The sequence below is a fragment of the Astyanax mexicanus genome, chromosome 25, assembly GCF_023375975.1.
Source record: "Astyanax mexicanus isolate ESR-SI-001 chromosome 25, AstMex3_surface, whole genome shotgun sequence".
Taxonomy (NCBI): domain Eukaryota; kingdom Metazoa; phylum Chordata; class Actinopteri; order Characiformes; family Acestrorhamphidae; genus Astyanax; species Astyanax mexicanus.
The window spans coordinates 7,752,474-7,766,446 of NC_064432.1; the positions used below are offsets into that span (position 1 = coordinate 7,752,474).

Consider the following 13,973-nt stretch of genomic DNA (forward strand, 5'->3'; position numbering starts at 1 on the left):
TATGATGTCGATCCACCCTTTACATCTACAACAGTGTCAACTCTTCTGGGAATGATTTCCACAAGGTTTAGGAGTGTGTTTATGTGAATTTTTGACCACTGGTTCTTCCAGAAGCACAGTTTCCGCTCTAACCCATTCTAGTCTAGGCTACTGACTTTAGCGACTTTACTCTCGTGACTTTTTTCCTGGTAGATTATATTTTTTTAAGCCAACCAGCACAGATGCAGCACTGTTGGCGGTATGTAGGCTAAAGCTATTTGTGTACATATTAAATTCAACTGTGGCCTGTTAAATTAAACAACAGTAAATATGAAATATTTACACCTTTCTACTACGACTTATAGTCAGGTGCGGACTGTCTCTGTACATTTTTTTTTTCAATTAGTAGGTGCGTCTCACATTCAGGTGCACTTAATATTGCAGAAATTACGGTATCTGTTGCTGCTACATTAGTAGACAAATTTGTTCTAACCCATAAAATGATGAGTTTCTTTGATTTTACCAAATTGAAAACCTCTGGAACATAATCAAGAGGAAGACGGATGATCACAAACCATCAAACCACCAAACTGAACTGCTTGAATTTTTGCATCAGGAGTGTAAAGAGCATAAAGTTATCCAAAAGCAGTGTGTAAGACTGGTGGAGGAGAGAACACGATGCCAAGATGCATGAAAACTGTGATTAAAAAACAACCAGGGTTATTCCACCAAATATTGATTTCTGAACTCTTAAAAACTCTTTATGAACATGAACTTGACTCTTCATTTCATCACATAAAAGTAGGTTTCTAGTTGAACCGTTGCCACAAAAGCCACAAAAGAGTGTTTCTACTGTCGTGAACAAGGCCACCTTGTTGCTGCATGTCCCAATGTCCAGCGTAAAGGTTCTTGCTCAGGTTCTTCTGTTGAGAAGGTTAATGCCTTACGAATGTTGCCTCCTTTAACAAACAGAGCCCATCAATAGTTTGAGAGACACTGATGAAGCTCAGTTGTATATTTTAGGAAAAGTTTTCCATCATCTTCCAGCAGTTCATATTGTGGCAAGGTTCAGAATTCTGTTGCATTCAGTGTCTTTAAGTACAGGAAGTTTTGAATTCTACCTGTTGACGACGTTTCATTTCGTTGGCCTCCCTGATGGGAAATTATACAGTTTACCAGAGGTAATTAATTACCTGGAAGATGACGCCCTCTCTGCGCCATTTCCCGCTAGTGTTTTGACTCATACTCAGGCTCGTAAACCTTCTGATATTTATTTATCAGAAACCTTCATGTCTGATGACTCTGAATCTTGCTCCAAGTTTACGGATGAAATTCTTCCCACTGTCTGAATGCTTTCCTACAAGTCCTGTGCTGCAGATCTGATACCTCGAGCTACATTAATTTCTGCTCAAAAAGCTGACCGTACCCTTCGTTAATGCTTTAGATCAGTCACAGATAAAACAAACATTTTAAACAGGCAACCTCTGTAATTTCGTTGGGGATGGTGTCTTGTCGATGAGGTCCTGGGGTTCCTCTAACTAAAACAGCGAATGCGATGAGGGTCACCAGATCATAATTCCTAGTTTATACAGTTTCCCATCTAGAGATTAGGAGAATTTTTTGGGGGGAACTTCCATTAGATGATTCAAAACTGTCCTGTGGGTATGTACACCGTTACTCGCCAATGCGTCGGCGAAGTGATACAAGTTTAGTGTGAGAAGGCCGTGATGACCAATCAGATTGTGAGGTCAGAACTAACTGTTGTAAGAATATCCACAAACAACAAAACCGTAAACAACAAAACCCAGACTACTCTATGAAGTAACGTTATGAATATGAAGCTAGCTAGACTGTCTCAGCAGAACATCAGAGCAACAAAATGAGATGCTACTTACTTGTCCAACAATTAGTCTCTCTCTTTCTCGCTTTCTGGCTTTTTACAGACATATTTGGTCTCTTTCCAGCTTCTGCCATAGTGTCTGCATGTTAGTTAGCGTCTGTACAGTATGAATCAACTTCTTCAGAACTTGCTACACCAATGGTGTTTTTTTTGTAGTCCTTGTAGGACTGTTGTAGAACTACATACAGGTCGGAAAGCAGGTCGCAGTTCTGGAAAGCAGGTCGCAGTTCTCGCGAGCGTTGGCCGCGACCACCTAGGAAAACTTATAGAGTCTGGTTTGAGCTCAGACACGAGAGCACCGCTACTCCTCCTATTACACCTCAATGCAGCGCCTCAGTGAGTTTGAAGCTGTAATTTCACTTCTTTAAAAAAAAAAAAAAAATCAAGGAAATCCTACCTAGTGTGTCTTTAAGTGCAGTCATACTTCAGCATCATTTAAGTATACTTTTTTCACAAGGGATGTCTTACAGGTCAATGAAACAGAACCTACAGTACATCAGTCAGTCAAAGCACATAAAGCACGTGTCTGTCTGACTCGTCAATCCCGACACGTCTCCCTGACGAGCTGCACGCGAACAATGCGCGGCCCCCCGGCCCCCCGCGGGCGCTAGCTGTTGACGAGATAGGAGTGCGATACGAAAGCCGTGTGGGTTTACACTCCTCGCCTTGACAAATTGAATCTGTGGAGTGTAAAGGCAGAGGGAAGCCATGCAGATGAAAATAAGTGGAGCTTATCCAGAACCGCCGAGCTCTTTTTTTTAATGCACAGAACCCAGAAACGCCTCCTGTCTGATAAGGACTCTAATGAACGCAGAACATCAACCAATGGGGGGGGGGGGGGGGGGGTGTTAATGAACTGTTGAACGAGGCATACATCTGTCTCTCTGTCTTTCTATCTGTTTCTCTGTATACTTTGATAGGGGTCCTTTCATGACCAGTGTTGGGAGTAACGGCTTTAAAACTTACTTTTTTTCAGTAACTAATTACTCTGACTGTAACTATAACGCCGTTACCATTTCCGACACCCCGTTACTGCACGTTACTTTAGCTGCTTAATGAACTTTTTGCTTAATGAAACTTCGCTTTGCCCTGGTTAAAACCTCCTCTCTCTTTCCAGTGAACTTGAGCTTCTGGCCGCTGTGCCTGTAGGTTTACGTGGTTTGGCGTGGTGAAGTGACGATTTGCGTGCTCTAATCAATTCAGTGATTGCCCTGGACAGGCCAAGTTCCGATTTAAGGAAGTTATACTCTTTTTAGCTGCTCTGGTTTTTGTGGTGCTGCTGCTTTTAGAGCTTAGATTCTCTGTCCGAACCCGACCTGACCCGAGGACCGACCCGAAATCGGGCTCCTATTTTTATTTTATATAAAGCTCTGGTGTGATAATCACAATGTTGCTAAGTAACCAATTATTATTGTTCACTAAAGCGAACGAAATAGCGAAAACTGAAAGTGAAAAAACATTTGTGTTAACTGAATCTAATAAAAACGGTAATTAAAAGGAAAAAACAGAACTATCTCGAACTTTATTTCGTGTTTATAAAACTCACTAAAACGAACTGAAATTACTGATAGAATACCCTCATTTTCGTGTTTAATTTATATATGAGCGCTGTTGTACAGCGGAGTTGTACAGCTGGCGGTGTTGTGCCGAGCGCGCGGCACCTCGTGGTCCGTTAGTTCTTGTGTAAAGCGCTCGCGCTAGCCACAAAATACGACAGAAAACACTGAGAAAAATAAAAAACAAAATAAAATTAAACTATAATAAAAATGAAAACTGTAATCACGTAGCTCTGGGCGCACGTGAACGAGTCCGCGTTTGACTTGCAGCACTGTGTGTAGCTGTTCTTAAAAATCATTTTAATTAAATAATAGTTCTATGCTTCTATGTTACAGTGTTAATTAACATAATTCTGATTATATTTCGCTCATTCAATCAGCCTGAAAACAGACAGTTTATGGGGCGGATCGGGTCGGGTCGGGCTCATAATGACAGTTCATGGTTCGGGTTGAGTCGGGCTCGGGCAGAACGTGCACGGGCTCCGGCTGGGTCGGGTCTGATTTTTTGGTCCCGATCTAAGCTCTATTTTGGTGAAGCTGTTATATTAATACCATTTCAACGGTCATTAGATTGTTGTTTTTGTCCATTATTTGGTTTTGTTTATATATACATATTTCCTTTGAGTGTGGCTTGGTTTGTTTAATTTCACCCCAGACGTGTTTTTTCCGTCTTTTCCGTTTTTTTTCAGTATTACAAGTTTTAGTCATTTTCTTTGGTTGTGTGGAGAATTTCGTTTTTTTTCTTTTGAAATTCGTTAGATTATATTTTTGTCAACATTTTGGGTTTATTTTCGTTTGTTATTTTTTGTTATTTTTCTAATAATAATAGTAAATACATAATTGATTTCCTTTTTTTTGACAGGCGAATAATAAAAGTAACGTGATAGTTACTTTTACTGGTAACTAATTACTTTTATAGTGGAGTAACTCCGTTAGTAACTCAGTTCCTTTTTGGAGAAGTAAGGAGTAACTAAAACTAATTACTTTTTCAAAGTAACGTGCCCAACACTGTTCATGACCTGGAAAAGCATTCTGCTTAGACCAACCTGGCACCTGTTTCATCTTGGTTTCATTGCTTTGTTACAGGTGGATTAGTTTTTTGTGTTTCTTAATTGTCTTAAGCCCTATCCGAACAGAATTAGTTTCTCAGGGGGTGCTGGGCTAATTTTCCCTTTTATGGGGGTCCTCATAATCATAAATGTGATTCATTTGAATCAAAGTGTTTTGATGCACTGATTGGACGTCTGTATCAAAACAAAACAAGCCATGTGACTGTCCCAAAGCAGGTTCAGTTATTTCACAACAAAAAAAACTCATATTTGAGAGACGACTCAAAGCTTTATAAAGGAAAAGGATGAGTTAGCAGCTCATTTGTGGAGCATCTTTTGCTGGAGTGGAGTTCAAACGCATGAATTCCGATTTGACCGCTCACATTTATGTCGCATGTCCATGGACTGGATATGTATTCGATATAGGACCACATATATGAAAGTGATTCAAATCTGATTTGGCACGTTTACACAGCTTATTGAAAAATCTGATTTGAGCCACTTTAGCCTGGTAATGTAAACGTAGCAAAAAAAAAGAGCAAATACAAAATTAAAAACAGAAAAAACATACATAATTAAACAACATACATAAATTAGTCACAGGTGTAGAAGATTAGAATTCAGGTGACAGCGAGCGTGGGAGCTGTCCATGGTTGGTTGAAGGGGAGCATGTGACTCTGGTGTGAGAGTGTCCGTAGAAGAAATAGGTCCAGGAAGCATTACAACTGCAGATTAAGCAGTTAGAAAGATATACAGTATTCTACGTCTTTTAAAACATTTTCTCTGCTCTTTGCAGCTTTTTTAAAAACTCTGCAATATAGCCAAATGCACTTTAGATGTTTGGGTGGGCAGCAAACTGTCTGAGGCCCAAAAACAGCTCCTAAAAGCATTAAAAGCAGAGAGTGGGTGCCAAGAGCTGCGTTAATTTTTACAGAGAGGCAGTAAGATACTGTTACGGTTATGGTTATTGGCAGAAACAGGCAGCGGGAGATATTAAGAGAAAGACTGAATCTTGTTTATCGCTCAGCCTGTTCAATAATTACAAGCACGTCCTTTCAGCCAGCATGTATTTATGGGGACTGTGGAGTAACTTGAGTGACAGGAATTACATTAATACACTTTGGGGACTTACTGTTGCTAGCGCACCGGCAGGGGTTAGCTTAGCATGCTAGCGGGGGTTAGCTTAGCGCGTCAGCCGCGTTTGGTACTCAGAAATCGGGCTAATGCATTTAGCTTAGCTGGTAAATCGGCTAACCTGCTTAGCTAATGGTAGCTTTAGCCGGTCAGGTCTTACTTTTTAAATCAAATACATGTGAAATCAACACTGGAAAACAACTTAATACAGAGTAAAATGTACTAGTTTGATTAACATATTCATGACTTACTTTACTTTATATACCTCTCCTCACTTCATACTCAGAGTCTGGTCAGTTTTATTTATGTATTTAATGTATTTCTGAGTAGATGCTTTGTAGAAATGCAAAAGTAAATGAATCATAATATAATAAACAGTTAGCATAAGCCATCAAAGCTAAATCATCAAACTAAGCAGCTACAATGTTTCACACAATACTACATTCATACACAGTCAGCTAATCTATTTTTACCTTTTAGTTGCATAAAACAAAAACATATCATGCCTTAAAAAATATATATATTATTTATTTGCAAATAAAAGAGTAAAATCAGCCAGGGTTACCAGCATGCTCCATCGGTTACCATCGTGCTGATCGACATCACCATAAGAGTGATGAGGGGAAAGAGCGCCAACTACCCACCCGGAGAGAGCATTGCCAACTGTGCTCTCTCGGGGCTCCGGTAGCTGATGGCAAGCTGAATGAACGGGATTCGAGCCAGCAATCTCCTGATCGTTTTTTGATTGGACTACAGTTTTGCTGGAGTGCTGGAGTCAAGTCATGCGTTTTCTGCTGCGGTACCACTCGCCGCGAGGTCAAAGTTGAACCTTGTCAAGCACCTTTAGTCCGCTGGACCAACCTTCTTTGCATTTTTAGGACCTTGACGACTTATTGTAATTGTTGGTTCTGAAGGAGAACGTTCGTTCATCAATTCATGACCTCAAGCTCAGGCGTACTTGGGTATTGCAGCAGGACAACGACCCGAAGCACACCAAGATAAAGGTTTTAAAGTTGGTTATTAGGCTTTTACATAGTGCCAAGTTGGTTTCGATATATTTCCTTCCCTTACTAAGTTAAATTATCATTTAAAAACTCCTTTTTTATATTTGCTCTACTTGTATTTTCCATATCTTTATCTGATTTGAGGTAGATACAGCGACTGTGACACTGTGACAAGGAGCGAGATAAAAAAAAGGATTGTTCGGGGACGATAAAATGAGGGCAGCTTTAAACCTTTAAACCATTAGCAAGCTAGCGCAGCAGAGGGCAAAATAAGATTAGATGGCCTTGACAGGTGGGCGAGCCTTGTGTATATGTGTGTGTATTATGTGTGTGTATATTCTATACACAATGAGACACTGACTGAAAGGTGATTTACTAATTACAGCATTAGCAACTAATTAAAAATGAATTACTAATGGCAATATGATTACAGTAGCAGACGAGACCACCAGTCTGGAGTGCTTCCTGTCGGGTTGCGATGTACGGAATTTATTATGGTATGTGTGTGCGAGGAGAAATGTAGGCCTAGGTAAAGCGATTACACAAGCGTCACTCCATTAACTTACGAAATGGTACAAGCCCTGTTTTTTTTTGTATTTTTGTTCCCTTTTTCTGGGAAAGAACGGAAAACAGCGATTGTTTTGGGCGACAACGAGATTAACCCAAATAACACTGAAGCTTAACATTTCAGATCCCCCCAAAAGTGTTCTCTGGCTAACGGAAAGCCTAGGGCAGCGTCAGGTGTTGCGCCCGGCCTGGCGCTCGCTCTCGCTGGAACGCTTTCGACAGCCAAGCGCCAAATGGGTCTCGCGGAAGCGCTGCCAAATGAAAAGGCACACTGCAATCAGATTTCAACAGAGAGAGAGAGAAAGAGAGAAAGAGCGAAAGCATAAGAGAGCAAGGACGGACTCCCCTTCAGAAAGATGAATCATTAGTGCCTGGAGGAAAGTGCGAGATCTTACAAAAAAAAAAACATCTCTAAAACAAGCTGTTTAGCTTCTAGCTGTTTGCATGCAGAGTTCCTTAAGTGTTAGCAGTGCTACTAAAAACGTGACATTTTTGCATTAATTTTACATGGTACAAAGTACGTAAACATACAGTATTTAGACTGTATATTTACATTGACATGCAGGGCTGGTCTTGAGGGGCAGTCTGAGGGGGCAGTTGCCCTCCAAATTTTGTTTTTGCCCCCTCAAATGCAATGCAAGAAAGGACTATTCTTTTAGTTATTTATTAAAAAATCTCTGAACCAATCACAAAAACCACAAAAAAAGTTTTGCTGTGCAAAACTTTTCTGATTGGCTCTTTGAGTCATATAAAGCGGCAGACTGTTTGGAGAAGTTCATTCAAAGACGTTCTAGTTCAGAACAACAGGTCATATATTAAGTGCGAATTAAACACTTCTTCCAATTTAAACATTAGACCTCCACAAGGTAACATTTGCTAAACTGTGGGGATTTGTTGTTATTTCTAATTTTGTCCCCATTTACCCCCAATTCACACGGCCAATTACCCAACTCACTCATTAGGACTCCCCTATCACTAGTCATACCCCAACACCAGGAGGGTAAAGACTAGCACATGCCTCCTCATCAGAATATTGGTTTTGATAAATCAGCTCACAGACTCCTTGTGCTGTGGACATCATCCTTTGGAGGGATGCGGGGAAAGAGCGCCATCTACCCTCCCAGAGAAAGCAAGGTCAAATGTAATAGCATTTGGCTATTGGTGACAGGATTACAGGTTTGATACTCAAGTTTGTTAAGCTTACACCGTTAAGGCCTTGGACAATTTTTTTTCTTTTTACAGACAAAAGGTCGATAACAAGTTTTTTAATTTGACAACCGGGGCTGTTAAGCTGACACTGTTGGACCCTTGGGCAAAGCCTTTTGAAGGTTTTGCCCATGGGTTCAACAGTGGCCGCTAAACAAACCTGGCTATCAAATCTATAACCTTGTTTTCTATAACCCAGTACCCTAACTCCTGAGCCACCACTGCCCAGAAGAATGTTGTTGCCTTGTCTTCAGGACCAGGACAAGTCTAGATGTATGCCATTTGTAGACTGAAGGATGTTGGGTCAAGTCAGGCTGTATTAAAAGCTAACAAAAGCTTTTCTGTTCTGTTCTGGTACACAGAAACACACTTTGCGTATAAGTCCAGAAGCACTGCAGACCACCCTCCCTTCTATCTCTTTCTCTCTCTCTGAGTCTCTCTCACCCACGAGTTGACCCTGTGGTAAATCCCTGACTGTAAGCTAAGTGGTGCGCAGCAGAAGCAGGGAAATGTCAGCATCATTTTGCTTTGTTTTACTTCTGATCAGTGCTCTAAACCCTGAGTCACCACTGTCCAGGGGACGCTTGTTCCACCACTTTGTCTGCAGGACTGGGACAAGTCTAGATGTTCGCCTTACATTCGTCTTGAGGGATGTTGGGTCAAGCCAGGCTGCATTTAAGGCTTGAAGGGCTCTTGGTATGGATCGGGTTTTGACCGTCGCCATCAGTTACAGAGCTGCTGGTTTGATGTTTGGCTTTCTAGGCCATTGTCAGAGTTTGAAGAGGTGAAGTCAAGAAGTTACCGGAAGCCAGTTCTGTTCTGGCACAAATACATGTATTTTATATGTCCGGTAGCACTGCAGACCACCCTCTGTCTCTTGAATACCCTTTCTGCAAGACTCTCTTGACCACGAGTTGATCCTTTTGTAAATCTTTGACTGTAACCTACAGTGGTGTACAAGGGAGAAATGCAAAGTGTAAAAACAGAGACCACACCAAGGTTATCTTTGCTGCATTGTATATATTTAGCCTGGTTAGATTTGGTTTCACACTGCATTTTCACGAGCGCATTAAAGGACTTTACTATATCCTGTTGTCAAACAGCTAGATGAGCTGCGTCTCTCTGTACTTTATATAAATTGGTTTGTAGAATGACTTGTAGAGTCTGGCGAGTTGCTTTTTGACGCATCTGAATGCCAAGGAAGGGTCAAATTTTGGCACAGCACCAATTATTTTTTCTCTGGTATGTCTAAGGACTGACTCAACTTCTTATATAATTGATCTAAAAGTCCGAACCATCTAGAAAAGTGCTTTTCCACTTCAGACAAACTGAACCATGGTTCAGTAGATCCAGACCGAGACCACCTACTTTGATCAGACCAAACTTTGGTCTTTTGGCCAAGACTGTGGTTTGTGTCTCCTTTAGCACCTGCTACTTTGTTTTGGACCCAAACAACCCAAAGTCCAGACCAAACAAGGCAGGCGTGAAACCCCCTTACATCCACCAGTGCATCTCAGGAGAGTTCCATGCCCAAATGGGTTTAGGCAGTGCTGTATACATTTTTGTAGGTACTGTAAGTGCATTTAACACATTTTTAAAAATCTGGTTGCACTGCAGACCTCCCTCCCTTTCTCTCTCTCTCTCTCTCTCTGCCTTTTTGCAAGTCTCTCTCGACCATGAGTTGACCCTGTTGTAAATCCCTGACTGTAAGCTAAGTGGTGCGCACAGAGTCCGGGAAACGCCGGCATCGCTTTGCTTTGTTTTGTTTTGTTCTGCTTCTGCTCTCCTGTAGGCTACACATCACTCGCCTTTCATCACCTCTGCGGCAGCTTTGTGTATAAATGGAGACGACTCTGGAGTTTGTCCTTTTATTTCTTTTTTGGTTTGTTTAACCAAACCACTGAGTCACCACTGCCCCTACACGTTTTAGCACATACACCAGCTGAGAAAGATGGGGTCAGAGTACAGGGTCAGTCTTTTTATGACAGTCTTTTTTCCTTGATCAACAAGGATTTATCTTGCCCAAGGTTCCAACAATAGCAGCTTTGCAAACCTGGGTATCGAACCTTGCAATTGATATCCCAGCAACTACTGCCAAGGAGAAGTTTGTTTCAATACTTTTGCTCCATGACTGAGATAAGTCTGGATGCTTGCTCTACTGTACATACATGCTGTAGGATTTTATGACGCCCCTTGAGCAAAACGGGTTGACGACCTTGCTCAAGGGCTCAACAGTGTCAGCTTAGCAAACCTGGGTATCGAACCCATGACCCTGCAATCGAATACCAGCCAAATAAAAGTCTGGATTCTTGCCTTACTGTACATACATACAAGCTGTAGGATTTTATGACACCCCTTGAGCAACACAGATTAAGGACCTTTCCCAAGCACCCAACATTGGCAGCTTAGCAAACCTGGGTATCGAACCCACAAACCTGTGATCAAATCCCAGCCAGTACGTCCAAGGACTTGCTCCATGCTGTAAGAGGGCCACGCTTTAAAGACTTTAATGCCCCATGAGCAAAACAGGTTAAAGACCTTGCTCAAGGGCCCAACAGTGGCAGCTTAGCAAAAATGAGTGTCGAACCCACAACCGTGCAATCAAATCCCAGCCAGAGAAACATCTGAACACTTGGCATACTGTACATACATACATGCTGTAGGAATTATTATGACACCCCTTGAGCAGCAAGGGTTGAAGTCCTTGCCCAAGAACTCAACAGTGTCAGCTTAGCAAACCTGGACATTGAACCCACAACCTTGCGATCGAATCCCTACCCCTACGGCCAAATAAACATTTGTTCCAAGATTTTTTCTTCATGACTTGCTCCATGCTGTTAGAGGGTAGGTCAAACCAGGCTTCAAAGTCTTTTAACGCCCCTGAGCATCAAAGTTGAAGACCTTGCCCAAGCACTCAACAATGTCAGGTTAGCAAACCTGGATATCGAACCCACAACCCTGGAATCGAATCCCAGCCAGAGATAAGTCTGAATGCTTGCATTACACTATATTCATATATGCTGTAGAATTTTGTGATGCCCCTTGAGCAGCATGTGTTAAAGACCTTGCTCAAGGACCCAACAGTGTCAGCTTCGCAAACCTGGATATTGAACCCACAACCTTGTGTTTGAAATCCCAGCCACTACAGCCAAGGAAAAGTTTGTTGCATGACTTTTTCTTCATGTTTTGCTCCATGCTGTAAGAGGGCAGGTCAAACCAGGCTTTAAAGTTAAAGTTTTGCATTGTCTTGTTGAAAAATGCATGGAATTGCACTGCAGACCACCCTCCCTTTTTCTTTCTTTCTCTCTCTCCCTCTCTGGAAGTCTCTCTCGACCATGAGTTGACCCTGTTGTAAATCCCTGACTGTAAGCTTAAGTGGTGCGCGGCAGAGGCCGGGAAACGCCGGCATCGCTTTGCTTTGTTTTGCTTTGTTTTGCTTCTGCTCTCCTGTAGGCTACACATCACGCGCCTTTCATCGCCTCTGCGGCGGCTTTGTGTATAAATGGAGACGACTCTGGAGTTTGTCCTTTCGTTTCTTTTTGGCTTGTTTGACCGCGTCTGTTTTCTTTATCACTCGCTTCCATCGTGTTGCCTGTAATCAAAACAGCTCTGCCCTGAGTGAGAGCAGATAGCGTTTCGCAGATAAGCATGAGCACACACTAACACAGACGGGCTGAAAGCGATCAGTAGACGGTGAAGCGAAGGATTGTGTAACAGGGCTTTGGTGAAGTCATAAAGACATATTACATAGAAAAGGGCTCTTCATTGTAGTGGCTATTACCGCACCGCTGAAGCGTTCTCAGGTCAGATTGCTCTAATTCACCCGGACTGTCATAACCACTCTCTCACACACTTATCTCAAATGCTCCCAACACTTCACAGTGTATACTGTATATCGGGATAATAAACACGAGGAGGCTAGGCCTACTTTTAAGGTCAAGTTCTGCAGTTGAAAGAACTGGAAATGAAACCTGTGCTTTTGTTTTCTGTCTCTTTTAGGATGAAAAGAATCAAGTGCTGATAACCAATGCCTGGCTACAACTGGTAAGTTCTGAGTGCATGCATGTCTACTTTATGTTCTTCCTTTTACAATGATCTTCAATTGTCAGGAACCCACAGGAGAGACCACCTTAGAGCAGCAGTTGTTATTATTCGGGTGGTGGGTCATTGGGTCATTCTCTGTTAGCGCTGCTGTGACGATGGTTAACATTAAGGTTTTAGTGTTGTGTTGAGACGAGTCAGTAGATCAGACACTGCAGCAGTGCTGCTGGAGTTTTTAAACACCTCAGTATCACTGCTGGACTGAGGATTGTTCACCAACCAGAAATATTCAGATAATAGTCCCCTGTGGGGAGCGTCCAATTTGTAGAGGCAGTGGTGGCTCTGTGGTTATAGAATTTCATTATTGGTGACAGGGTTATGGGTTCCATTCCCTCAAAGATTGAGTTGCCACTATTGAGCCCCACTATTGAAGGTTTTGCCCAAGGACTCAATGGCGGCAGCTTAACTATTGTTGGTATCAAATCCACCCAGAACCTTGTTGTCTACATCCCAGTGCTCTTACCCCTGAGCCACCACTGCCCAACAGGGGTTTGTCTTCTTGTCTTTAGAACTTGGACAAATCTAGAATTGTCCACCAACCAAAATATCTCCTGGGGGCACCGATGAAAGACTAGAGGATGACCAACACAAACTGCAACAACAGATTCAGAGCTTCTGTCTCCGACTTTACTTTATCTACAAGGTGGAGCAGCAACACCAGGAAGCTGAGTGTGTAATACAGTGAACAGGTAGTGGACACAGCGTGCTTAAAAACTCCAGCAGCACTGCCGCAGTGTCTGGTCCATTCTAGCCTTTGACCCACCACCCAAATTATACTGTGTTTACCGTGTTAAAAACAAGCTATGTGGGATAACCGCTAGCCAATATTGCCCTGGCCTACCGGAACACTCTGGACTCCTCAGTGTAGGCATTTACCAGCAATACATGCAGCTAGTGCTAACGCTTAGCCGATAATGCTAATGCTAATGCTGCTACACCCAGCCTTAGAGGAAATCAGGAAATCTAAGCTTACTGTGAATAAATGGCAGCACTTTACTCTCCTAAGTAAACTCTGTAGATTAACATCCATCACTCGTTTTTGACTTTGAAAGAAAATGTTCTTGTTTTTTCCAAGAATTACAGTTTTGTTTACTTAGCTGAATTAAGCAAACTTATTTTAGTATTTTAGTAACCCTAAACTTTAAAAAAAATACTCAACACTATATCTCCAAGATAAACAACTTTACAGTAAAAGTTTGACCATTACAAGCTCTTCCATTATAAGCAAGCTTAATCTCTTCTAGCTTTGGCTTGGTTTAAATATGTATTAGCATTTACTGTCCTGTCTCCAGAGCACTGTAATAAATCTGCACGAGTGTTTGTGTGTGTGTGTGTGTGTGTGTGTTCGTCTCCGCGGCGCCTGAAAGATGTTCATTGCCGAGACATTGCCCAGGAGAACAGCAACAACAACACCAGCAACCTGAGCGTGGGTGGAAATGTAAATGAGATGGATGCATTGTGATGTAGCGCAGGGTGC

General features: G+C 42.1%; 1 protein-coding gene across 1 annotated transcript in view; it reads left to right on the top strand.

The window, feature by feature from the left end:
- Nucleotides 1–13,973, top strand: part of chrna8 (cholinergic receptor, nicotinic, alpha 8) — a 103,808-nt gene that overhangs the window by 38,233 nt on the left and 51,602 nt on the right. Inside the window, exon 3 of the mRNA XM_022681759.2 lies at nt 12,395–12,439. Coding sequence (XP_022537480.2) covers nt 12,395–12,439 — 45 coding nt within the window. The remainder of the gene's footprint in view (nt 1–12,394; nt 12,440–13,973) is intronic.